The sequence below is a fragment of the Cydia pomonella genome, chromosome 13, assembly GCF_033807575.1.
Source record: "Cydia pomonella isolate Wapato2018A chromosome 13, ilCydPomo1, whole genome shotgun sequence".
NCBI classification, from domain to species: Eukaryota; Metazoa; Arthropoda; class Insecta; order Lepidoptera; family Tortricidae; genus Cydia; species Cydia pomonella.
In genome coordinates this window covers 8,305,512-8,331,757 of record NC_084715.1, presented here as the reverse complement: position 1 = coordinate 8,331,757, position 26,246 = coordinate 8,305,512, and the positions used below count along the sequence as shown (strand labels likewise).

The following is a 26,246-nucleotide window of genomic DNA, read 5'->3' as shown; positions in this document are numbered from 1 at the left end:
AATGAGATATTTACCATCTTTGTTTATATTATTGATTTCCCGATATTTTGACACAACTAGAAGTTTCACACAATGCCTAGGGATAGAAAATTATTTATTTATTTTATTTATTGTCAATTTCATTCAACGGATCACATCATATCCAATTTATGTGTTTATGTATTGCATTGTTTTCTACCTAGTTGGTTATTAAATTCTGTTACTGCAATAATCTTTATCTACATAAAATATACCAACGAAAGTTTAATAAAGTATATATTATAAAATAATAAGTAAAATGAAGTACACAAAATCAGGAATCACATATGACAATATCATTCAAAATCACCTCCTCTGGCTTTGACACAGGCCCTGAAACGACGAGGCCAGTCATCAATAGCGGCACGCACGATTGTCATGTCTAATTCCGTCACTGTCTTAACTATGGCCCGCTTGAGGGAGTTAAGATTTGTGTGGGGTTTAGCACAGGCTTTCTCCTCAATAACCTGCTATATGGCATAATCCAGGGGGTTAAGGTCCGGGCTGGAGGACGGTCAGTCTTCGTGGGCAATAAAGCCAATTTTGTTCCTTGGAAACCAGGCTTGAGTTGTTTTTTGCCTTATGTGCAGGAGCTGAGTCTTGTTCAAAGATCCATGGCTGGTTTTGAAATAGGGTGTGGCTTAAGGGCTTCACTATTGGTTCGAGAACGGTTTCCAGTTTCCGGTTTTCACACCTTTTTCACAGAAATGAATCTGTGTTAGCCCTGAGTATGACACATCCAAAATCATGTTTGGCGGGTGCCCACATTTGTGCAACGCAATAGGGTTGTTTCCATCTACAAATCTTAGGGCATAATTGTATCCCAATAAATTCTCTTGGATTGTAAGAACACGTTAAACTACTTTTAGGGGACCTGTAATGACCATATTTTTGTAAATATTGAATTTAAAATATCTTTTGGCACACGTCACGTGACCAAACTTGAAACGTCATTGAAGATTCTGATGACGTCACAACTCTCGGATTGACACTGTTGACAGTTAGGCGATTAACAACAAATGACAAATATCAGTTGACAGTTCGTATCTTCTACGTGTGTATGTAGTTACGTGTCAAACTATAAACTGTGACGTCACACAATTTTCAAAGAGCGTTTTGGGCGCGAAAGCATTTGTCAAAATATATTTTGTTAATTTAACATATTTAAAGCCGTTTTTAGTATAAAAGCTGAATTTTAAGGCAACTTTTAGTTAATATAGAAAGTAATACAAGCGTTTCAAAAAATTGGAATACGATTCTCTTTTAGGCCCCAATTCATTATAGATACGACGAGATAAGCGTTATGTGTGGTATATAATTATAGCTCACAAATCCACCACATTATGTCATTTTTTATTTTTTCGGTAGCATTTGTTTTAACGGGAATAAAGAGGTTGCAAATCGAGTAACAGAACTTCAGAACAGATATCATTTGATATTTACCAGTCGCTTTTCGGTGAAGGAAAACATCGTGAGGAAACTGGACTAATCCCAACAAGGCTTAGTTTTACCCTCTGGGTTGGAAGGTCAGATGGCAGTGGCTTTCGTAAAAACTAGTGCCTACGCCAAATCTTGGGATTAGTTGTCAAAGCGGACCCCAGGCTCCATTGAGCCGTGGCAATATGCTGGGACAACGCTAGGAAGAAAGAAAGAAATCGAGTAACAAAACTTAGTAACCAACTAGGTAGGTATAATAGTTATGATGTAAATGTCCATATCATGTTGGAGTCATATATTAGCCAACTAATTATTCAAGATCAATACACTTAGCTCCCTTAGGTATTCGCCTAAGTACAATCTCGGGCAAAATTGAGTTTTATAAAAATGAACTAGTTTCTAGGTCATATTATTTTCTATGAATTGGTCATTTTTGTAGACTCCAATTACAGTTACACTTTTCCTGGTTTTTCGCGGACCAGAATATCGATGATTTTTGTAACTTGATTTAGACGTTGCTATCATTTTCAATCCAAAAACACATAAAATCACAATTCAGAACATGCGGCAGCGTTGTTTTCTATCAAGTACGTCAAGCACCAGGGCGGCTACCGGGAAAATCGAAATTCGTCAATTTCGGGCATTTATCTCTGTCACTCTAATTACGTCTTAGTGAGAGTAAAAGAGAAAGATCCCCGCAATTTGCGAATTTAGGTTTTCGCGGTAGGCCCCCAGGTCCTGTCAAGTTTCAGCAGAGTTGCCAGGCGAGCGGAAGAGAATTATCGTACTTGAGTGTCAATATTATTGTACCGTTGAAAAAAATATCGTACGCCAATCAAAAAGGCAGCCCCTAAAAATGTCTAGCAAAATAAGCTTAAATTTCCAATTAATAATAAAAAAAAGACAATTTTCGTCTAAATTGCGCAAAAAATCTGTTTATGTTTGTGTATTTTTGGGATAGACTCAAACGGTACCTATACAGGAAATTGAGACATTTTAAACTTTAAACTTACACCAAGGAGCCGAACACCCAAAAGATACTAATTTTAGCCTATTTCTGAGAGAAAGTGTCATATTTTGCTTCAAATTACTAGACTTTTAAGGTGGCATCATCCAAGGGCTGAAATTATAGTACTTTAGTGTACGATAATGCTCTTTGGAACATTATGTCATACCGGGGCCCAAATTATCGTACATGTACGACAATTATCGTACGCCTGGTCACACTGAGTGTCAGTGTCGACAGAGTCAGCTAAAAACGCGTCAAACATCGCAACGTCGCGCCGATGGCCGTCCGAAGCATGGAGTGGCAACGCCGCAATGTATTTGTACACGACATTTGTCACACACACATGAGTAAAATTTATAAAAATATAACGTTCATTATTGCATGATTTCTGTATGAAACAAAGTTTTTCTATTAATTTAGCGCAAATGAATATTGGAAAGTAGATAGATGCGCAATTATTTATGTAATAATATTGTGTAATTAATTAATTAATAGCGATTGTTTTTTGTTTGAGAATCGAACCACCTTAATTATTATTAGAATTAGAAGCGAAAAATAAAACTTTTTATAAGCTCCTACAAGTTAAAATATCAATAAAACATCTATGAAAAACACACGAAGGGGCATTATTGTGGTTATTACACATCAAATTGCGACTTTTTTATACACAGTGTTTTTATTAAATTCCGTAAACTTCGGGGTAGGTATAGGAGACGTTTTATACTAAGTGGCATTGATAATTTTCAACTAAAGTTTTTTTTTTTATAAAAAGTAACTACGATGACGGGACGACTTGGATGCATTCTATCCAAAATGGTGGGATAATGCCAACGACAGGGTCGAGTGCCGAAAACGAGAGGAGGCCTTTGCCCAGCAGCGGTCGTTGTCGTCGGGTGTAGCTTTAACTTAACCCAACAATTTAAAACTTTGACATATCAATGTCATTTAGAACATCGATCGTTCGAGATACTTAGGTTTAGTAGCAGGAGTGTTAACTCGTACTAAACACTAATCAATATGTAAACAGAGTTTCCGGCAAGTGGCCTAATCAGAAAAAAAAAATATCTCCGAAAAGGAGTTAATAAGAAGACCGGTATTTTTAAGAAAGTTACTTAATTTAAGCTCAGGAATGAACACGGTGTCACGGTGAACATGTCAATATCCAGAGAGGAAAATTGGAACTACGTTTGTATAGAGAAGCGGTTTCCCTTTCCTTTTAATATTATGTGCAGCACTTTACGACTCTTACTTATTTTAATTTTCTCGTATCGTAGTCTACGAGTATACACGTATTTGATTCGTGGCAGTTGGACCATTTTTAAATTTATAATAGCCAAAATGAAAATGGATCATGATTTATACCGGAAAAATTTCGGCTTATTTAAAGTCACATGTGTGGGGTTAACCCTAATTTGGTGGTTGGTTCCAATGAGCACATGCATTATGTATCAGCTAGAGTACAGCCTGCGTCCCGAACATGTATTACCTCCCTAAGACCCCACGTTGTGAAACATAATAATACGAAAATCAGCTGTCACAATGCGACGCGTTTACATAGTAAAGTACTTAACTGCTAGATCTCTTATCTACAAAGTTTATTTGTTAACAAAAAGAAGAAGAAGTAAAGATTGTTCACATTTTTAACGCCAGATGAATCAAGTATCGTGCTTTCAAACTACTAAGTATTAATAACAAACGAGAGTCGTTTTTACGCAACCTCTGAAGTACGAATGTGCATGTAGTACGCTGTCAGGGTCGTTATGATGTTTCGTTAACGTTCATATTTTCAGTAAATCATGTCAGTGGTTAAGGGTTAAATGATCCATCTAGTGTCTACGTCATCTGTGGGCTACCTCTATGAATAAATTCCGTGATTGAAACCCTTCGGAATAACCAATTTTTTCCAGAAGCCAGGCATTCACGGACAGATTGCTTTTAGGATTCCTAAGGCGTTGTAAAGGTCTTGGAAAGGTGTTTTCATCTGAGTGTCTACATATGAATAATATTGGAATATTTTTCGTAAAGAAAGACAAAAAAACGAGAGTTCAAAAGAATTGCGCACGAACAGACAAAATAGAAAATTAATTGAACGTCATACCTACGTTCTTTGAAAAGGCTACAGACTCTCTCAACCATAACTATTTTTAGGGTTCCGTAGCCAAATGGCAAAAAACGGAACCCTTATAGATTCGTCATGTCCGTCTGTCTGTCCGATTCTGTCACAGCCACTTTTGCCGAAACTATAAGAGCTATACTGTTCAAACTTGGTAAGTAGATGTATTCTATGAACCGCATTAGGATGTTTACACAAAAATAGAAAAAAAACAATAAATTTTGGGGGTTCCCCATACTTAGAACTGAAACTCAAAAAATATTTTTTCATCAAACCCATACGTGTGGGGTATCTATGGATAGGTCTTCAAAAATGATATTGAGGTTTCTAATATCATTTTTTTCTAAAATGAATAGTTTGCGCGAGAGACACTTCCAAAGTGGTAAAATGTGTGTCCCCCCCCCCCGTAACTTCTAAAATAACAGAATGAAAAATCTAAAAAAAATATATGATATACATTGCCATGTAAACTTCCACCGAAAATTGGTTTGAACGAGATCTAGTAAGTAGTGTTTTTTTAATACGTCATGAAATTAACCTTTAACTGCCGACCTGGTTTTTACGTAGCACTTACACCGATGTGGTGTCTGAGAGACGTACATTTTATTTATACTGATTATTATAATACAATTTAGATGCTACTTTTTTTAGGTTTCTTATTGCGTGAACACTTATTAAAGGTAATTAATTAAGGAATAATATAAATAATACCAGCTTTATTTTGAGAATTAACAGACTTTAATAAAGAGATCACAAAATCTTAACGCTAAATTTTAGGAACATTGATTAGTCTCCATATGTCATATAATTATGAAAAATCTAACAAAAAAACATTATAAGCGCTTACTTCTTGAACTAATTAACATACTGAAAACATAAAATCACCTCTAAATAAAAACATTTAAAAAATGACAACGGTCAGACTTGGCACATTTCATGGCCCAATTCGCACTGCATATCTGAAGGCGGCACGTAAGGCACATACCTAGATTTGTTGCATTTGCATCAAGAGTACTTCGTACGTCTTTTTAGGCGGCTTGGAGATATTGCACAAGTTTTGCGAACCTCTGGTTCCATATTTATGTCGTTTTTAGCTGGGGGCTCGGGCTATCAGCGGGTCCAATGAGTCGCTCTATAGTGAGTCGTAACTCACGGGTCATTCTGTTATTATATGCCCGTAATTTCATCTTAATTTTTTAAGGCCTTACTCGTTTTGGATACCTAGGAGGTGCTCGAGCTGCTTTTCGTTTCCTAGAAATGCTTTGCTTCCTTTTAGGCATTCTGAAATAATAAAAAATACCATCAAAACCGACGTAACGTCAATAAGACACTATGAGTTTGTGCACTAAAACACCGAGGTGACGACTAACTGACGTGCATATTATTTATACATTAACACCGTACTTACGTCTCCCAGACGGCGACAGCTTCCCTAGAGTCACATATGCACTCGCCGGGCTCGTGGCGTCGACTGCCGGCTAGCAACGCGGAATGGGGAAGGTAGCGGGAGGGGGAGCACCGAGAGTCGCGTAGTTTTAAAGTTAAGTTCAAATTAAAAGTAATGACGTCTGTGAGACGTATAGGTCGTCAGTTAAAGGTTAAAAAAAAAAATTTTTTTTCATCATACCCATACGTGTGGGGTATCCATGGATAGGTCTTCAAAAATGATATTAATGTTTATAATATCATTTTTTTCTAAACTGAATAGTTTGCGCGAGAGAACCTTCCAAAGTGAAAAAAGTGTGTCCCCCCCCCCCTGTAACTTCTAAAATAACAGAATGAAAAATCTATAAAAAATATATGATATACATTACCATGCAAACTTCCACCGAAAATTGTTTTGAACGAGATCTAGTGAGTAGTTTTTTTTAATACGTCATAAAATTTTAAAAAAATTTTTTTCATCAAACATATACGTGTAAGGTATCTATGGATAGGTCTTCAAAAATGATAGTTAGGTTCCTAATATCATTTTTTTCTAAACTGAATAGTTTGCGCGAGAGACACTTCCAAAGTGGTAAAATGTGTGTCCAAAGTGGTAAAATGTTGAACAAGATCTAGTAAGAAGATTTTTTTTTAATACGTCTTAAATTGTACGGAACCCTTCATGCGCGAGTCCGACTCGCACTTGGCCGCTTTTTTCTAAAGTGAATAGTTTGCGCGAGAGACACTTCCAAAGTGGTAAAATGTGTGTCCCCCCCCCCGTAATTTCTAAAATAACAGAATGAAAAATCTAAAAAAAATATATGATATACATTGCTATGTAAACTTCCACCGAAAACTGGTTTGAACGAGATCTAGTAAGTAGTTTTTTTTTTAATACGTCATGAAATTAAAAAAAAAATTTTTTTTCATCATACCCATACGTGTGGGGTATCTATGGATAGGTCTTCAAAAATGATATTAATGTTTCTAACATTATTTTTTTCTAAACTGAATAGTTTGCGCGAGAGAACCTTCCAAAGTGAAAAAAAGTGTGTCCCCCCCCTGTAACTTCTAAAATAACAGAATGAAAAAACTAATAAAAATATATGATATACATTGTCATGCAAACTTCCACCGAAAATTGGTTTGAACGAGATCTAGTAAGTAGTTTTTTTTTTAATACGTCATAAAATTTAAAAAAAAAATTTTTTCATCAAACCCATACGTGTGGGGTATCTATGGATAGGTCTTCAAAAATGATATTTAGGTTCCTAATATCATTTTTTTCTAAACTGAATAGTTTGCGCGAGAGACACTTCCAAAGTGGTAAAATGTTGAACAAAATCTAGTAAGTAGATTTTTTTTTAATACGTCTTAAATGGTACGGAACCCTTCATGCGCGAGTCCGACTCGCACTTGGCCGCTTTTGTTTTTTTTATTGTGGAAATGTTACCAAACCAAAATTAACATTCCCAAAACCTAGCAAAGCTAAAACAATGGATACTACTACTACCCTCCTATTAACTCCTGTGAGAAATTTAAACACGTCCTAAGAACCCAAAAAGCCAAACAATACCAACCCATTTTAAAACATAAATATATAAAACAGTGTCTATCGTGAATTTATTCTGTTACCTTTATTTCCGACGTTTCGACGCAGGTTTCATACAGCAGCAGCCGGTTTGCAGGTTGGTTTAAAATGCGATCAAAACGCGAAGGTTTTAAATTCATAATACCAACCCGTGTCATGAATAACATTAAACTAATTCTACGGATTTCACTCACGTGTTTTGAGTCACTCGCGCGACATGTTTCGGAGAGCCTAGGTCTCCTTTCGCAAGCATTATCGAAGCCAGTGAGTGTGGTAACAGTGTAGTAGATATAGTGAGTTTGTGCTGTTTGTCGCTACAAGTGTTAGGTGACCCAAACATAAACACCACACTATGCCTGCCTTTTTTTTTTTTTTTTTTTAAAGAGGGGAAATGCATTACGCATACCACCCAGGCGCGGGGACGGGCCTGGGGTGGTTATGTGGGACTCCCATATAGGCTGATGAGACCCATGGTTTACCCACTAAAACCCCTCTGTTGCCGCGTCAGTGCTATAGGGCGAGGTCCCAGGGACGCCGAAGTACTCTTCCGCGACCTCGCCAGCGACCGTCCGTACTCGGACTCGACTCGTGGAATCACCCCTCCACCTCAGTGAGCGCGTTGATAAACGTCGCGCCCGCCCACGCAGGGACCCTAGTGTAGGCGGCAGATGTCCCCGAGCCTGCCGCCCACAGGTACCCTTATGGGGGTAATCGGCGGTCGTATGCCAACCGCCGCCGCCCCACGCGCTTGCGGCGCATTGGCTGAGAGGCCGGATCCTCCTCCCTGCCGCGCTCCGCCGCCTCCTTCTGCGCCATCACGTCCTCGCAGAAGGAGGCTACAGCTTCCCATCGCCTCTCCCCACCAATCATGGCTCTTACCACCGCAGGCAAGGAAAGGTCTCTACCTACTACAGCCACGAGTGCGGCCCGCTGCTCTGCCCACGCTGGGCACACCGCCAGCGTGTGTAACGCCGTATCTTCAGCGTCGCCGCAGTCGTGACACTGCATTGTCGGTTCCCGTCCCGCCCTCCTACACAGGTATCTCCCGAAGCAACCATGCCCCGAGAGGACCTGGGTAAGGTGGAAGGAGAGGAGCCCCCCCTTTCTTCCGATCCATCTCTCCAGGACAGGTCGAATGGCTTCGATGGTCCAGTGGCCGGCGCTAGGCGCCTCCAGTCGCTCTTTCCACTTCTGGAGGAGCACTCGACGGGAGTCAAGTCTCCACCGTCTGACCTCCTCCAGAGGTGGTTGGACCCCCCTGGCCCGCGCCTCGGTGACACGCCAATAAATATCAGCTAACACCGCTGCGTCGAGGTCCCAAGGCGGAGTCCCCGCCAACACGCACGCTGCCCCGTGGGAGACGCTGCGATACGCCCTCGCCATCCTGACCGCCATTACCCGCTGCGGCCTTCGCAATTGGGCCTTATTTTCGGCGGTCAGGGAATCGGCCCAGATGGGCGCGCCGTACAGGGCCATCGACCGCACCACCCCCGCGTACAGTTTCCTACCGCCCACGTTCGGCCCGCCGACGTTGGGTAGAAGTCGGCTAAGAGCCGACGCCGCCCCTATTAGTTTGGGAGCAAGGCCCTCAAAGTGTTTTTTGAACGTCCAACGGCTGTCAAGGACTATGCCCAGGTACCGCATTGTCGACTTGACCGTGATGGACGCTCCCCCCACTATTAGGCTAGAACCCGCCGGAGGGGCCTTCCGGGGCCCATGGAAACACAGGGCCTCAGATTTGTTCAAAGCCACCTCCAGCTCCAGCCTCCTAATTCGGGCCACAACCGACGCCACTCCCGCCGTGGCCCGAATTGATGCCTCCCTGAAGGTGCTGCCGCGAGCCGTCACCAGAGTATCGTCGGCGTAACAGGTCACGCTGACCCCCGGCAAGTTGGCCCCCCTCAACACCCAGTCGTATCCGATGTTCCACAGGAGTGGTCCTAGAACAGACCCCTGTGGAACGCCACACGACAGCTCCTTCTCCTCCCAATCACCGCGCGCAGGGTACCTGACGGTTCTATCGGTGAGATAATCCTCCACCGTCTTCCGCAGATACTCTGGCACGACATGGCGCCTCAGTGCAGCCTTGATGCAAGCCCAAGGCAGGGAGTTAAATGCGTTGGCGATGTCAAGAGACACCGCCAAAACCACATGACCCCGGGACACTGCTTCGTCCGCCAGATCCTTCACTCTCGCAATTGCGTCAATGGTGGACCTGCCCCGACGGAAACCGAACTGATGGACACTGAGGTCCGGACCCTCCCCCTCAAGATGACGTACGAGACGAGCAGCCACCACGTGTTCCAGAAGCTTGCTAGCCTCGTCCAGTAACACTATCGGCCTATAGGCCGAGGGTGAGTCTGGTGGTCGCCCCTCCTTCCGCAGAAGGACACTATGCCTGCCTACTACGACAGCGCATGACCTCCCCCAACCAGTTCTCTCAGCGCGCACCCAGCGTGCGAAGCTCGCATTGTTAGTGCTCGACAAAGGAGACCTAGGCTCTACGAAACATGTCGCGCGAGTGACTAAAAATACGTGAGCGGAATCCGTAGAAATAAGTTTAATGTTAGTATGTCTCACGACAGTTTAAATTTGATTATTGCAAACCCTTACGAGTAACATGTTTCAATTTTTAAACCTAACTATTTATTTTCTAGTACCGTAGTCTATGCACGTATTCAATACGTGCAGTTGGTGCACTTTAAAAATTTATAATACCTAGTACCGTTGACGGCGTGCACTTCAAACTAGATTTTGTAATGTTTCCGCTATTCGAAACGGATTTTCCGGTCACAATGAAGCGCTATTAACGACCGCAAAGGGGTTAAATTAAATAGGTACACGCTTAGCGGACCATTGTAGGATAGTGCACGGAACTATTGTACGAGAATTCCGGTTGTTCCGGAATTACTTTTGTGCCCGGAATGTACTTATCTGTATTAATGTGAGAATAGATTTAAATTTTAATTAATATCATGAAACTACGGACGTTACCACACTAACCGTTTCCAAATAATATAATTGTTTTCGTCCGATGAGAATTGACTTTAGTCTTCTGCTAAACCTCTCTACTCCTAAACCGCTTAACTGATTTGAGTCCCGGATAAGCACAGGATACTTTTGTCTACGCAGACGATGTCGTGGGAAGAAGCTAGTGCTATCCCCTTTCTAGACTTTACAACGATCTATCAGCCGACAAAAATGAAATCCTTAAAATGGTTATTTATACCGTTTACCGCTGTAAAGAAATAGTTGCCGTCTTCTTATTCAAATTGACGCCAAACTCGTGCACAGCATGCAGCGTCAGACCAGTGACATGCCTTTATCTTCGTGCTTGTATGAGACAAATAATTTTAACATCATAGTAAAACTAAAATCACCTTATTATTAGTGATAGCAACGTTTATTAAAACATTTATACAATATATGACAATAAAGTTAAAAAGATAGAAATCTGCTTTCAACGAAGCTTTAATTTTAATTCTCCACTATGTTCGTTCAAGATCTTCGTAAAAACCGCGATCTAGAAACAAGTTAAATTAAGTTGTTAAATATTGATGATTTAATTCAAACCACTAAGAAAATTTTCTTCACGAACAGCATCTACAATTTAAAATTAAAGTAGTATTCAGTTGCAACGAAACTGATGTAAAGGAAACTGCAAATTAACTCCAATTATTCCAATTTCTGCTTCGTTACTTTCGTAACATTCAACACAACAAGGCAGATTGGTCGCTCTTTCATTAATGCTTTCTTTTATTGTTTTTAGAATATGGCTATATAAGAAACGAATATTCAGTACTAATGTAAGATAAATTTGATACCAACATTAGTGCATCGCTGTCAACATCACTTATTAGTCCAACAAGACCATTTCGTGTTTTTCAATAATAACATTTTAGTACGCGTTATATTTATGAAGTATAAACAGCAGTGAAATTTACAGGATTTATTTATAAAATAATAATAGAATAATTCGGTGCTAAATTTATATCGGAAGGGATTAAAATTACTCTTCCCTAATTGAAATTTGATAAGGAAAATCCTTGTTATCACAATAACAAGTTACAGTAATACAATGCGCGTGATATTGATGAAGTATAATTAGCAGTAAAATTTACAGGATTTATTTATATAATAATAACAGGATAATTTGGGGCTAAATTTATATTAAAAGGGATTAGGATTATTCTTCTCTAACAATAACAAGTTACCATACAGATTTCCCCGACAAAATGCATGGCCTAATAGTAAATTACGATACAAGCAAAGTGTAAAGTAAGTATATAGGAAAAGAGAGCCCTCTTGAAGCATTTTAAGGAAACTAATTTCGAAGCGCTATCTCTATTTTGTATCCGAAACTAGCTATGTATGTGTGCGTGCACATCTACATATGCATCTATATGTGTAGGTACTTTCGTACTACATAATATTAGGTCTACTTGGGCGGCTTACAAGTTAATTTTATGTTTGATTTATTGTAACTTGCAGTTTTTTTTTACAAGATATCAAACGAAACACTAACTTGTAAGCCGCCCGAGTAGACCTAATATTGTATAGAAAAGTTTAAAAAGAGTGGAATTAAAAAAGTACATACTTTATAGTAATGCAAGTATATGTTTATTGCTTTCAATTTGGTATACAAGATAGTAATAGACTAGGTGTTGTAAGACTTGCAGCTTCTGATTCTGTTTGGAATTGTTCTTCTTTTTAATTTTAATCCTCCAGGTTTTGTAACATTGGAACTATTGGGATTCTAATTTCCATATTTGAATTCGACTCTTGTTTAATGCTTGCTCGGATTTTAAAATACTTTGAAATTAATAGAGAAATAATAAGTTCATATCAATCATATCTTTGTTTACATTTTTTGACAGTAAACAACAGTTACTAGGTAACAACATTATGAATAAAGATCGGTCATGAGGTCATGACGTACGTGGTACGAGTATATGCAACCTTCTTAATGTTGTATTCATCATACCTTTAAATTGTACCAATTTTATAGTGATATCTGGTGATGTAGTTTGTATGATCGGTAGTCAACGTTACGCAAAAGTAGGTTACCGGATCCCATTAAGGTGGTTCGATTAGGTTACCCAAAGCTTAAACCTCACTAGATGGCGCCACAATTGCAAATTTTGAGTTTTAATTTTTTTGTGGAGTAGTCTTGGTATTTCTATACTGTAAATTATGTTTAGCGCACTCATTAAATAAATATTGAACTATTACAACAAACATTGAACACTTCATTGTACAAAAACTACCCCTTAATGTCGACAGAATGTTTCTTGACTCTATTTCTAAGTATCACTCACACATTCAAACAGTCTTACTGGGATCCTTGTAGTAGACAATTTGGCACAGCGTGAGTAGGCTTCAATAGCGTTGCGGTATGTACGTGGAAATACATGCAAGAGGATGTGGGTTCGAGACTCATTAAATTTTTTTTTGTTATCAGTATTATCAAGTAGGTACCTATTATTAAGAAATTATTTTATGAGAAATATGAGCGTTTTCCATAAAAATATTAAAAATCTGATTCTCACACATCATGCTATTTTTGGGTTCTTCCAACTCAGAATCACTAGCATAATTGTATTGAAATTTTAGTTTTACATTGAAATTTCTTTCACACTAAAATGTGACGTACCTAATGGTATGGATATTTTAGGATATCTTTTTTTAATGCTAGGGTGGAGAAGAGTCTAAGTAGAATGAACCTAAGAAAGTCCAAATTTGTAAGTCAGACTTTCCGGTATTTTTTTCAAAAAAAAACGCTGTTTTGTTCTAAAATTAAAGCAATCCCTTACTGCCCAGCCTTTAAAAAAGTAGGTACTATTTTACAGTAGAATTAAAACATTTTTTTTACGATACATTTAATTAAATTACAGTGAGTTACAAAATTGCATGGCCTTCTATTTATAACCATTATAAAAAGAAATGAGATATTTACCATGTTTGTTTATATTATTGATTTCCCGATATTTTGACACAACTAGAAGTTTCACACAATGCCTAGAGATAGAAAATTATTTATTTATTTTATTTATTGTCAATTTCATTCATCGGATCACATCATATCCAATTTATGTGTTTATGTATTGCATTGTTTTCTACCTAGTTGGTTATTAAATTCTGTTACTTCAATAATCTTTATCTACATAAAATATACCAACGGAAGTTTAATAAAATATATATTAAAATGAAGTACACAAAATCAGGAATTACATATGACAATATCATTCAAAATCGCCTCCTCTGGCTTTGACACAGGCCCTCAAACGACGAGGCCAGTCATCAATAGCGGCACGCACGATTGTCATCTCTAATTCCGTCACTGTCTTAACTATGGCCCGCTTGAGGGAGTTAAGATTTGTGTGGGGTTTAGCACAGGCTTTCTCCTCAATAACCTGCTATATGGCATAATCCAGGGGGTTAAGGTCCGGGCTGGAGGACGGCCAGTCTTCGTGGGCAATAAAGTCAATTAAGTTCCTTCGAAACCAGGCTTGAGTTGTTTTTGCTTTATGTGCAGGAGCTGAGTCCTGTTCAAAGATCCATGGCTGGTTTTGAAATAGGGTGTGGCTTAAGGGCTTCACTATTGGTTCGAGAACGGTTTCCAGTTTCCGGTTTTCACACCTTTTTTACAGAAATGAATCTGTGTTAGCCCTGAGTATGACACACCCAAAATCATGTTTGGCGGGTGCCCACATTTGTGCAACGCAATAGGGTTGTTTCCATCTACAAATCTTAGGGCATAATTGTATCTCAAAAAATTTTTTGGATTATAAGAACATGTTAAACTACTTTTAGGGGACCTGTAATGACCATATTTTTGTAAATATTGAATTTAAAATATCTTTTGGCACACGTCACGTGACCAAACTCGAAACGTCATTGAAGATTCTGATGACGTCACAACTCTCGGATTGACACTGTTGACAGTTAGGCGATTAACAACAAATGACAAATATCAGTTGACAGTTCGTATCTTCTACGTGTGTATGTAGTTATGTGTCAAACCATAAACTGTGACGTCACACAATTTTCAAAGAGCGTTTTGGGCGCGAAAGCATCTTTCAAAATATATTTTGTTAATTTAACATATTTAAAGCCGTTTTTAGTATAAAAGCTGAATTTTAAGGCAACTTTTAGTTAATATAGAAAGTAATACAAGCGTTTCAAAAAATTGGAATACGATTCTCTTTTAGGCCCCAATTCTTTATAGATACGACGAGATAAACGTTATGTGTGGTATATAATTATAGCTCACAAATCCACCACATTATGTCATTTTTTATTTTTTCGGTTGCATTTGTTTTAACGGAAATAAAGAGGTTGCAAATCGAGTAACAGAACTTCAGAACAGGTATCATTTGATATTTACCAGTCGCTTTTCGGCGAAGGAAAACATCGTGAGGAAACTGGACAAATCCCAACAAGGCTTAGTTTTACCCTCTGGGTTGGAAGGTCAGATGGCAGTGGCTTTCGTAAAAACTAGTACCTACGCCAAATCTTGGGATTAGTTGTCAAAGCGGACCCCAAGCTCCATTGAGCCGTGGCAATATGCTGGAACAACGCTAGGAAGAAAGAAAGAAATCGAGTAACAGAACTTAGTAACCAACTAGGTATAATAGTTATGATGTAAATGTCCATATCATGTTGGAGTCATATGTATTAGCCAACTAATTATTCAAGATCAATACACTTAGCTCCCTTAGGTATTCGCCTAAGTACAATCTCGGGCAAAATTGAGTTTTATAAAAGTGAACTAGTTTCTAGGTCATATTTTCTATGAATTGGTCATTTTTGTAGACTCCAATTACAGTTACACTTTTCCTGGTTTTTCGCGGACCAGAATATCGATGATTTTTGTAACTTGATTTAGACGTTGCTATCATTTTCAATCCAAAAACACATAAAATCACAATTCAGAACATGCGGCAGCTTTGTGTTCTATCAAGTACCTCAAGCACCAGGGCGGCTACCGGGAAAATCGAAATTCGTCAATTTCGGGCATTTTTCTCTGTCACTCTAATTACGTCTTAGTGAGAGTAAAAGAGAAAGATCCCCACAATTTGCGAATTTAGGTTTTCGCGGTAGGCCCCCAGGTCCTGTCAAGTTTCAGCAGTGTTGCCAGGTGAGCGGAAGAGAATTATCGTACTTGAGTGTCAATATTATTGTACCGTTGAAAAAAATATCGTACGCCAATCAAAAAGGCAGCCCCTAAAAATGTCTTGCAAAATAAGCTTAAACTTCCAATTAATAATAAAAAAAAAGACAATTTTCGTCTAAATTGCGCAAAAAATCTGTTTATGTTTGTGTATTTTTGGGATAGACTCAAACGGTATACAGGAAATTGTGACATTTTAAACTTTAAACTTACACCAAGGAGCCGAACACCCAAAAGATACTAATTTTAGCCTATTTCTGAGAGAAAGTGTCATATTTTGCTTCAAATTACTAGACTTTTAAGGTGGCATCGTCCAAGGGCTGAAATTATAGTACTTTAGCGTACGATAATGCTCTTTGGAACATTACGTCATACCGGGGCCCAAATTATCGTACATGTACGACAATTATCGTACGCCTGGTCACACTGAGTGTCAGTGTCGACAGAGTCAGCTAAAAACGCGTCAAACATCGCAACGTCGCGCCGATGCATGGAGTGGCAACGCCGCAATGTATTTGTACACGACATTTGTCACACACACATGAGTAAAATTTATAAAAATATAACGTTGATTATTGCATGATTTCTGTATGAAACAAAGTTTTTCTATTAATTTAGCGCAAATGAATATTCGAAAGTAGATAGATGCGCAACTATTTATGTAATAATATTGTGTAATTAATTAATAAATAGCGATTGTTTTTTGTATGAAAATCGAACCACCTTAATAGAAATCGCCGCTATTTTTACTAATGTTAACTACATTTCTAAGTGTCGCTCCCATGGATACAAGTGTGAAAAGTAGGAAATTCGCAACAAGTGGCGATAAATTACAATACGACCGAAGGGAGTGTTTTTAATCGACACGAGTTGTAAATTACCTTTTCGCACGTGTATTGTACAACGTTTTACAGTACATATGGCCCTTTCAATTTTCGGCATATACGCACGTTTAGTGCTAGTTATTGCACTAGGGCGGTAAATTCGCACCATATGTAGTGTAAAATCTATTATGGACTCACACTCATGTGATCTAAACCTATCAAATTCAGGGAACCAATTTTTGATGTCACTTTAATAAGTTATGTGTCTATTTCAGAATTAGGGTTCTTATCTAAAACATTTAATAATTTTAAAGTGAAGCATCTGTTATTTTCCACAACATACTTTTTGTTTGTGCTGGTAAGCGTATTTTAATTAAAATGTAACAGGTTTTTCAATTACTTTTTTTAATATTATGTGCACTGGCGCAACGCGGAAAGTTCCCTAACAAGGTAGACCAATGATCTGGTCAAAATCGCAAGACAGTGTTGGATGAGAGTGTGTGTGCACACTGCCGGTTGTTGTTCAGATCCTTAGAAAAGTTAAGCAATAAACCTAGGTCACATTATAATTACGATGTGTCAAAAACGTCACTGTATGAAATAACATATTTCGAATTTATCTGTCACTGAAACTGATGGGTGATGGCGGCATACAGCAATAGTTGTGTTATGATATAAGCAATAGACAAAATATGAACATGTCTTGAAAGAAACATTCATGGGCAAAATACAGATATGGTCTTGGTTCCTCAATTTGAGTCCCACACGATCTACGAGGGCACTCAGAAACCAGATGCGATAAAGGACTAACCTTTCAACCAAGGCAATGACGGGGATAACAGGTTCCACTGATCTGAGTGGTCATGCACTTTCCTGCAAAATTAGAGGCACGGGCCGTTTTAAAAGTTTAAAAAGGTTACCACGTGACAAAAATATGCATAAGCAAGATAGAGAACTTACCTCACAACCGAGGTAAGTTCTCAATCTTGCTTACACAGGTGCACCTCCTGGCTAAGCTTGGATCCCACAAGGGCCGCGTGTTCACTTGCGCTCTAGGAAAAGATAGGAGAAAAGGTTTACCTCACAGCCGAGGCAATGACGGGGGCCACAAGTTCCACTGATCCGTGTGGTCATGCACCTCTTGGCTAAATTTGGCGTCGCGAGCGGGCTGAGCGCGCACGTACAGAGCGCCGCGGCACCACGCGCCCGCACCGGCGGCTGCCGCTATGCGGACGCAGCCTTCTATTGGTACTGGGGCGCCTGTCCACCTGACGATGAATCAAAACATTGAATTTATGTCGATTGCTCCCTTCTGCCCATTGCCTCTTGAAGAAACTCAGGGTCCTAAAAAAAGCTATTGAGAACAACACTACAGTAGCGTATTAGTGGCGTAATATAGAAGTGACTGATATCTGGCTGTTTATACAGTGTGTATTTTTGATATAACCGTAAACTTAAACTATACGTATGTTTTAAAGCTGTAAAACAATTCTGAGCGATATTTTTAATTTAATATTAACCACTACTAAAATACTAATAATACTAGAATATTTCGAGCGGCAAAGTAACTCGTACATCATGGTCACTTGTGACAGTTGTGACCACGCGTCATTAAATGCATCGTTTTGAGTTTTAGTGATACATTGTTTACTGAATATTTATATATGCTTTTATTTTATACAGCATAATAAAAATCGTCCATTTTTTATAAAACCTATGAAAGTGTATTACAGCCTACTCCTCATCCTGCCGACTGCGCCATGTTTAGTATGTAAGGGCACAGGGAACGTGAGTCAAAGACGAGCACTGCTTTAACACTGGTTTATTATTTTTCTCCAACAACCCTCCACATGCTAATATATGACAACTAACTACCCATTGATTATGCGGTCGTATCAAAAATACACGCCGTATAATGTATTATTAATGTCAGACTTTCGCACATGGTGAAGGTAATGACTGTATTGTCATGTTCTTGATACTCACGCAGCAGTGTACTGGAGGTAGACACGCTCGCGCTTCCCCGGGACGACACGTAAGTGGCGAGGATACAGTCGCAGTTTCGCACTACCGTGCCACATCACACCTAGTGTGATGGTTGCGCTTACTGTAACAACATAACATATAGACTCAATGAACTAACATTAAGTAAAACTGGGCTATTCATATGGATGCATTCTACCACTGAACTACGCTGTTGCATATTGTTCATCTTCACACCAAGGAAAATTGATTATCGCGCACAATGCGGTATCAGGAAATTTCATTCTGCGAAAACTTCGGACGTTATATGGCCTGCTTAGAATTTCTCATATGCATAAGGTTTGACAACAGATATTTATCATTCCTAGAGTTAAGAGGCGTCTATTTACGGGAACCACTTACCATCAGGCCAGCTGTATGTTTGCCATGCTCAAACAATTCAAAACTTCAGTAAACAAATGTACGAGTAAAAGTGAACGACTTTATTACACCTCCTCTCGGCACTCATTCATCCCTACAACCATTGCATCGTATATTATTCAACCACCACCATTTCATTTGGGGCTGTCATTTCAAATGCTTGCCGAGTCAATCACTCGGATGAATCCAAGGAGCTAGAATAACTTTAGAAGTCTGATTAGGGTTAAAAATAACTTCACGGGTTTTGTAATGTTCCGGTAGCGACTCAACAGTAAAAGGCACTTTTGACAACGCCAAATATGATAGAATTTTATTTTTAACATATCAAAATGTTTATTTACCAATCATAACTTTTTTTAATAACTGGAAATTGTTTATTGCGTAATATTAAAAGCTCAGGGCGGAGTATATTTTTTTACGAAGAAGGGATGACTGTCTGAATGTACAGAAGTAGTGAATAATCCTTTGCCATCGTATTTTCTAGGAAAAGTTCGTATTTGTCATGCTACTTCATTTAAATTTAACACTTTTTGTACTGAGGCCGACTAAAATAGCATAACACGAGGAATGTAACGTTTCCGTCCGTGAAAATACGATGGTAAAATATTTGTTTTTGGAGGCAGTTTGTAATGAGAGGTTTTTTTATGATAAAGGAGGCACACGAGTAGACAAATCGCCTGATGGTAAGCAATTACTGTCACTCAAGGACACCTGCAGCAAAACCAAATTTGTTCTAAGTGCGTTGCCGGAATTTGAGTTGGGAGTACGCTTGGGAGTCTACCTATTATATACTCGTAATATTCCTTCGGTGGGTGAGCTCTGGTTATGGATCTTAATGTCAATTAATACTGGTTGCGTCAAGAGCTCAGTAGGCTACTCTCTCTATACCAATGAGAATTCAGGCCATTTGTCGAGAAAAGGTATCAGAGTAGGGATTTAAAAATTTAAGGCAACCGTAAATAACCACCCTGGCTCCGAAATAATCGTACGGGTGACATGGGACTCAGGGAATTTAGGATGTAAAAGGATATGGGTAATATACAGTATTTTTATTTTATTTATTTATTTAGGAGGCGCCCAAGCTTTGGGGGCCTCCAAACCAAAGCCTGATTAGTGATTACCGATAAAGTGGCTTTGCATTTTTTTCTCAATATGTATATGGGTAATACTTAATGTTTCTATAATGAGCCACTTCGAGATCACGCAGTGAAAGAAAACGTTTATTGTTTGAAAAATACAATACATTAGCGTTTGCGTTACTTAAATCCGGTAATTCTGTTTTTGCAGACTTCTTTATGTATGTATGTATGCATCTATATACTTTATTGTATATAGAAATAAAAACACGAAAGACATAGTTACAGAATAAATTAAATACAACAAAGGCGAACTTATCCCTATATGGGATCTCTTCCAGTTTACCTTTGAGAAAATGAGTAGAACAAAAGTAACAATGAAAGAATGACCAACAAAAACAAAAGTGTACAATCACTAAAATTCATGACATATAGGTTTCGAACACACATTGCTACATAGGTATATACAAACAAAAATAGAACACAGCAATATCGGAATAACAGATATATAATTATAACATAAATAAAAATAAATAAATACTCAATATTTAATATAAATAAATAGGTATTATGAATACAAACCAGAAAATTGATAAAGACATTAAAGAAGTACTCAATTGAGGTAGTATAAGTCGTTACCTAAGTATTGGAAAGCCACAATTTTCTAAGCTTCTTCTTGAGTGATGCTACAGATTGGGATTTCCTATGTTTGTGGTTGGCCTAATGAATAATCCATGAATAAACCACGAAAATTTTATTTATTTTATTTAGCGATTATCACCAGATGTAGACAACCTTAACCCTTTTTTGTTTATTTCAAGGAGATAAAACAGAAGCATATAAGTGTATACCAATATAGGCAGAAAATACGTAACTAGTACAATATAGATTATGATGATAAAAATAGTGTCTTGCGATAAGTGGGCCATGTACTTTCCAAATTGATCCCATGGTTAAGATAATTTGAACGCATTGTCAGAAAGAGTTAAGAAAAGCGATAATGAAACAAAATGTTCAAATTTAATGAACCCGAGACACCTCTTGTTGCCTTAAAAATTAGAACGAACTCTAATTCTGAATGAGGTTGAATGAACATTCCATTAAGGTTTACTGAATTTTCACGTAGTTTGATTAAAAAGGAAAACTTTATTTAACTTTCATAGAGGAATAATTCCGAGAAAAAGTTGATAACTCGTGAGATAAAGTAAAAGAAATATGAACCTTATGTAATTCTATTTTAAGTTAAAATTTCTTCAATGTTATATCTCGAGTTATCAACATCTTCCCGCCGTGTACCGAATCGTCTTGTGACTTTCACTTTGTGACTGAGGTACGTTAGTTTCTTAAACTCGTTACCTATGTTTCTTCGTTGTGTCCCCAGATGTATGGAATGTGATTAACTTTGTTCATGAAATGAACAAGTAGACTTTTCATTCAATGAACTTGGCTATAAGTTGATGACCTAATATCGTCTGATATGAACCTATATAGTTACAGAATAAGTAACAATTTTAAGTATCACACAGAACGGACACGCACTGTATGATACTTACACCCTGTACTGAATGGAATTACCTCACCCCGCGGCACGCGGCAAATCGATGACGGAAAGTTCAAAATGCCGGTGTTATGCCAAGTATGGGTAAGCACCCACAAGCGTCAATTTCAAATAATTAACAAATTTTACCTAAAACGATGTCCGCCAATTGACGTAGTATCGCAAATAGTTGGAACTCCACAGTAGGGGTTTGTCATCAAAGAATTTTGTTATAGGTACTTCTAGAATGATTAGTAGTTAACCTAGAAAAAATATCTTAAGATCTTACCATTACCAAAAATGCGTGTTTGATGCAATAAAATCCCATTTCAGTGATGCTATTTTACATTGTGACCCAGGTAACGTAACGGTACGTAACGATCGCATGACAATTTTAACATGTGCGTCAATACAATAGTTCAAATATAAATTACAATCAAAATCGTTGCAACTGCCAATTCATAAAACAAACAATTAGAATATTTTGAACGAGATAGAGAGAAGCAGTTACCGTTAATCGTACAGTTATTGAGGATATATTATTATCTGTAGTCTGATTGACCTCCATTGCGCTGAACCAAATCCAAGCAATTTCGTGGAATTTTATTTTACACTCGCACATGCAATATGCATTTGGATATCAAATATGTATCTCCTTTTATATGATTTAAGTTATCATGGGCATTCGCTTTTAGAAAGGTGGCAGTTAAACAATATTGGTTCTGAATGGGCCAATATTTTTAACGATATAAGAATATAATATTGTAGAAATGTAGACAATATTATATATCACATTATGTAGGTATACAGGTAACTTACGGCTTGAATGCCATACTGAAAAGTAAGTCTTCCGTGTGTCTCCATGAGTGACGAATCCAAAATCAATGGCTTCTGGTTCGAGAGACAGGCGGGGAAAGTCCACATCTAGTATCAGTGGCAACGTCTGGAGGCATAAATAAAATTATTATTAATATTTTATTGCTTTGCCACTACTTTGTCGATTGGCTGAAAATAATTCAGAAAAGTGGAAACTTTGTCGAACCTTCCTACTTAAAAAGTGGAAAAACGGCGTCATAATCTGAATTTCGTCTAATAGGTATACTGTGTTTATTGCAAATTTAGGCATGGTAGTACTTTTTATTGGCTGGTGTTAATATTCACGCACCTCCAAAATCCCTTCCTCACAGGAGAACACCATTTGACCGGTGACCTCACGTTTAGGGGGATAGCTCGAGAGTATGCACTTCTTGTCCACGTCATTTGCCTCTTCAACTATCGGCCACATTTCTGCGGTATCCACCGCCACCTCGACGCACATCTACAGGAAGCGAATGAGAACATTAGCAGAAAAACCGCCCTCACCTAAAGAGCTTTTGGAGCCGCAAAAACCCGTGAAGGATCACGCGTTGGCATACTCAAAGCGCCCAGAAAAGTATATATTATTTATACTGTACATTTTTACATTTATTTTTTGTTTTTTGTAGGTAAGTAATAATGATATCGGTGACTGCTTGTTAATTTTTCTTGTTGCTGGATATAGATTCAGCGCTAGTTATTCAATAAGATGATATTTAACATGATATAGAAGGCAGGATATAAAAAATCTTGGTATTATAATCTCCTCATGACCTCGGTAGTGACTAGATGCCTTATTCACTGAAAATTAGTTCTATGTACATACAGAACACGGCGTTCATTACATCGGTCTTTAGAAAGAGACAGTTGGCTGTTCAGTTAACGACGATTTCGCAACTTTAGCGACCGTTCATCAATCATCGTTTTTATTAAGTGTCGTTTCATATCAAATAAATACTGCACTTTACAATATTAGTAACCTAACATCAAAGGGGATAATTGCACAAAAAGTCGAAGTGTTACCGCACGGGAAAATCATAAGTTAACCTAACGTCAAATCGATGACATGTAAACTTTAAATATGATATAATTTGACAAAAATCTCTACGGTATTTTGTGACAACACTCTACGCAGCCGAAATTAGCCGAGTCTCTTTCCAAATATCGATGAGCAATATTTATCGCCGGGTACCATAACATACAATATAGATCTCAAGCATCAGTCTTACCGAAGTCGAGCTCCAGGGTTCCACCATTAGCTCAAACTCGTCGTGCCGTTCACCCAGCTCATGTTCGCAGCCACATTCACAATCGTTGCGCTGCTTGTTAACGACGATCTGCCACGGGGCCTCCGTCACACAGTGCACCAGTAGTGGAGCAGTGCCGATGTTTCGCATTCGAAAGCGCTTGCGAACCCTAAACACAAAAAAGTTGATTTTTTGCTCTTGAAAGCTTAATTTTCTCTCGGGATATTAATTTCATAGGGAACGGTTGGAGGCAAGAAAAATAGTGTGTTTACAAGTTATCTTTGTTGTCAAATTACCATTGCAGATAATGCTATACAAATGATCACAAAAATTTTTTAAGGAAGTCATTGAACTTTTATAAATATTATATAATAAAGAAGTACGTAAACAGGATGACCTAACTAATCTAACCATACAATAAGCACCAATATGTATTATTATGGCTTTAGTTTATTACTGTATTTTCATATACTTGTACGGTCAACCAATTTGATTCCTAGGCCACTATAGAACCATGTCAATGACTTCTACGACAGTGCTTATTGAGTGATGCATGTCATGTATAGAGTAGTTAAAGCGACAAGGCTCTATAGTGGCCTAGGATTCAAATTGGTTGACTGTACATAAAAAGAAAATAAATAATCTTAAATCTGAATCTCATGTAGGTATATGTAGGTTGCATGCGAAAATAAATAGAATACAATAGAACATTAATAATTTATTTGTAAGCACAAACACAAAAATAGAAAATTATACAAAACAGAGAAACATAAAAAGGAGAAAATGACACGAAATGTTCTCATCACGAGTACGTTGACAATCAAACCGCAAAATTGCGAATTGTATAATTTGTTGACAACCACACGTTTAACGTTAATAACGTTTGTAATCGCTGAGTAGAATGTTTGGATAACCCAGTGATATTAAATCCTTGAATCAATTATGACCTTTCATTTATTTACTCAAATTACATATATTATTTAGATAGTATGGCAGTTTAAATTCATAAAGTCAGCCTCCTGTATTTACAAATATAACGTAACTAAGACTTTTTTGCAAAATGCATCAGCATCTGCATTATAACATCAGCAAATCAATCTTATCAGTGTCAGCAGAAGCACTTAACGACGCCTCGTACTCTGCTGGTAAGAGCGTTGGCATCGCGCTGAGTACGTGCCACGACTCAAAGTCAGGCGTGGCTTTTGACGACAATGCCTTGCTGTTAATAAACGCGGAGTGCTCTATTCACTCCATTCCTAGGACTCAATCTCAATATTTTTCACGTGCATATCAGATTATAAGACCTTGCTTTCTTGGTAACATTTAAAAAGATCGCCGGGATTTGCTCTATTGAAATATGCTTGTGTTCAATTAAGTTACTTTTATAGAATAACTAGTCGTTCGGTATTAAGCAGAAGAGGCGCTCTCATTGAATCAAGTAGTTTATGTTCAAACACTTACGTAGTCATTTTCTTGTAATGTTGTTATACTAGCCCACCTCCTTGCATTACAAATGAAGAACCGACATACGCATACGCACGTAGGGCGAGTAATTTTTACTGTATTAGAGAGCATAGTTAAAAAAATTGCCATTTGGTAAAGTAATTAATTACTGCAAGTGTTTTTATTTTATTTTTAGCCATCATTTTACCCCCTCCGGATTTGTGTTGAAGTTTTCCTAAAATATAGCGACATTGTAAAAAAATATTTGTTTTGAGTAGTTTTTCTTTCAATTTATTAGCGTGGAACTTTTACCAAGCTATTGGAGCCTATAATGGCATATCTTTTTAGCTATAGCTAGACAATACATAGATATACTCCACAGACCATACAAAATGTATTACCAATGAAATGATGTGAAAACTTTGAAATGGCTCTAGAGGCAGAAAAAGAATTAACAATTATTATTAACAATTTGAAATGCTGTTTATTGGCATTATTACGTAACTTTTTATAACTATGCCCAATGGACAACTAATACCTACTTTATTTTATCCATACACGAGTTACCACCTTAAATGTAGCCCATTTCGCACGCTTAACAGATTCACTGCTGAGCTACTACGGTCGTAGCGCTACGTTGTAGCCGATAACATAAGTCTCCCGGTATGTTGCAAAAAGGCTTTGTAGAGACAAAACGTATCGTGATTAGCGCTGAATCGCGCAATAATAGTTAATACTAAAGACTTGCCTAGCAATTTCGTTGTAATGTAGTTCTAGCGCGCACATATGCGCGCGCACCTCCCTACACGAAAGCCGTAGAACCGGCGCGCGCGGCGCTTGCCGGACGCCCACCCGCGCTGGTGCTGGCTCCCAGCGGAACCAGTTGTTCCTGTCGGAAGGGCAAGGGAGTAAAATTATTATTATGTATTCACTTAATTTAATAAATTGAGATAGACGTTGAAAGTGACCTAGCCGTCCAGTGGCCTCCGGCTTTGGACACGGGAGGGCTACAGTACTAAGGTCACTTTTTCACACTGAAGTGACATTTATTTCAGTCTATTTCTTATACATAGTAGTGTGACTACTTAAAACACA

General features: G+C 38.1%; 1 protein-coding gene across 1 annotated transcript in view; it reads right to left on the bottom strand.

Annotated features, from left to right (window-relative positions):
* Positions 1-10,336: 10,336 nt before the first annotated feature.
* The window catches only part of LOC133524099 (uncharacterized), a 171,866-nt gene continuing 155,956 nt past the window's right edge, over positions 10,337-26,246 (bottom strand). The window contains exons 33-39 of the mRNA XM_061859943.1: positions 25,900-26,040; positions 23,691-23,877; positions 22,772-22,924; positions 22,426-22,549; positions 18,577-18,697; positions 17,671-17,858; positions 10,337-11,116 (exon numbers count right to left, since the gene is read on the bottom strand). Of these exons, the coding sequence (XP_061715927.1) occupies positions 17,672-17,858; positions 18,577-18,697; positions 22,426-22,549; positions 22,772-22,924; positions 23,691-23,877; positions 25,900-26,040 (913 nt within the window). The 3' untranslated portion in view covers positions 10,337-11,116; position 17,671. The remainder of the gene's footprint in view (positions 11,117-17,670; positions 17,859-18,576; positions 18,698-22,425; positions 22,550-22,771; positions 22,925-23,690; positions 23,878-25,899; positions 26,041-26,246) is intronic.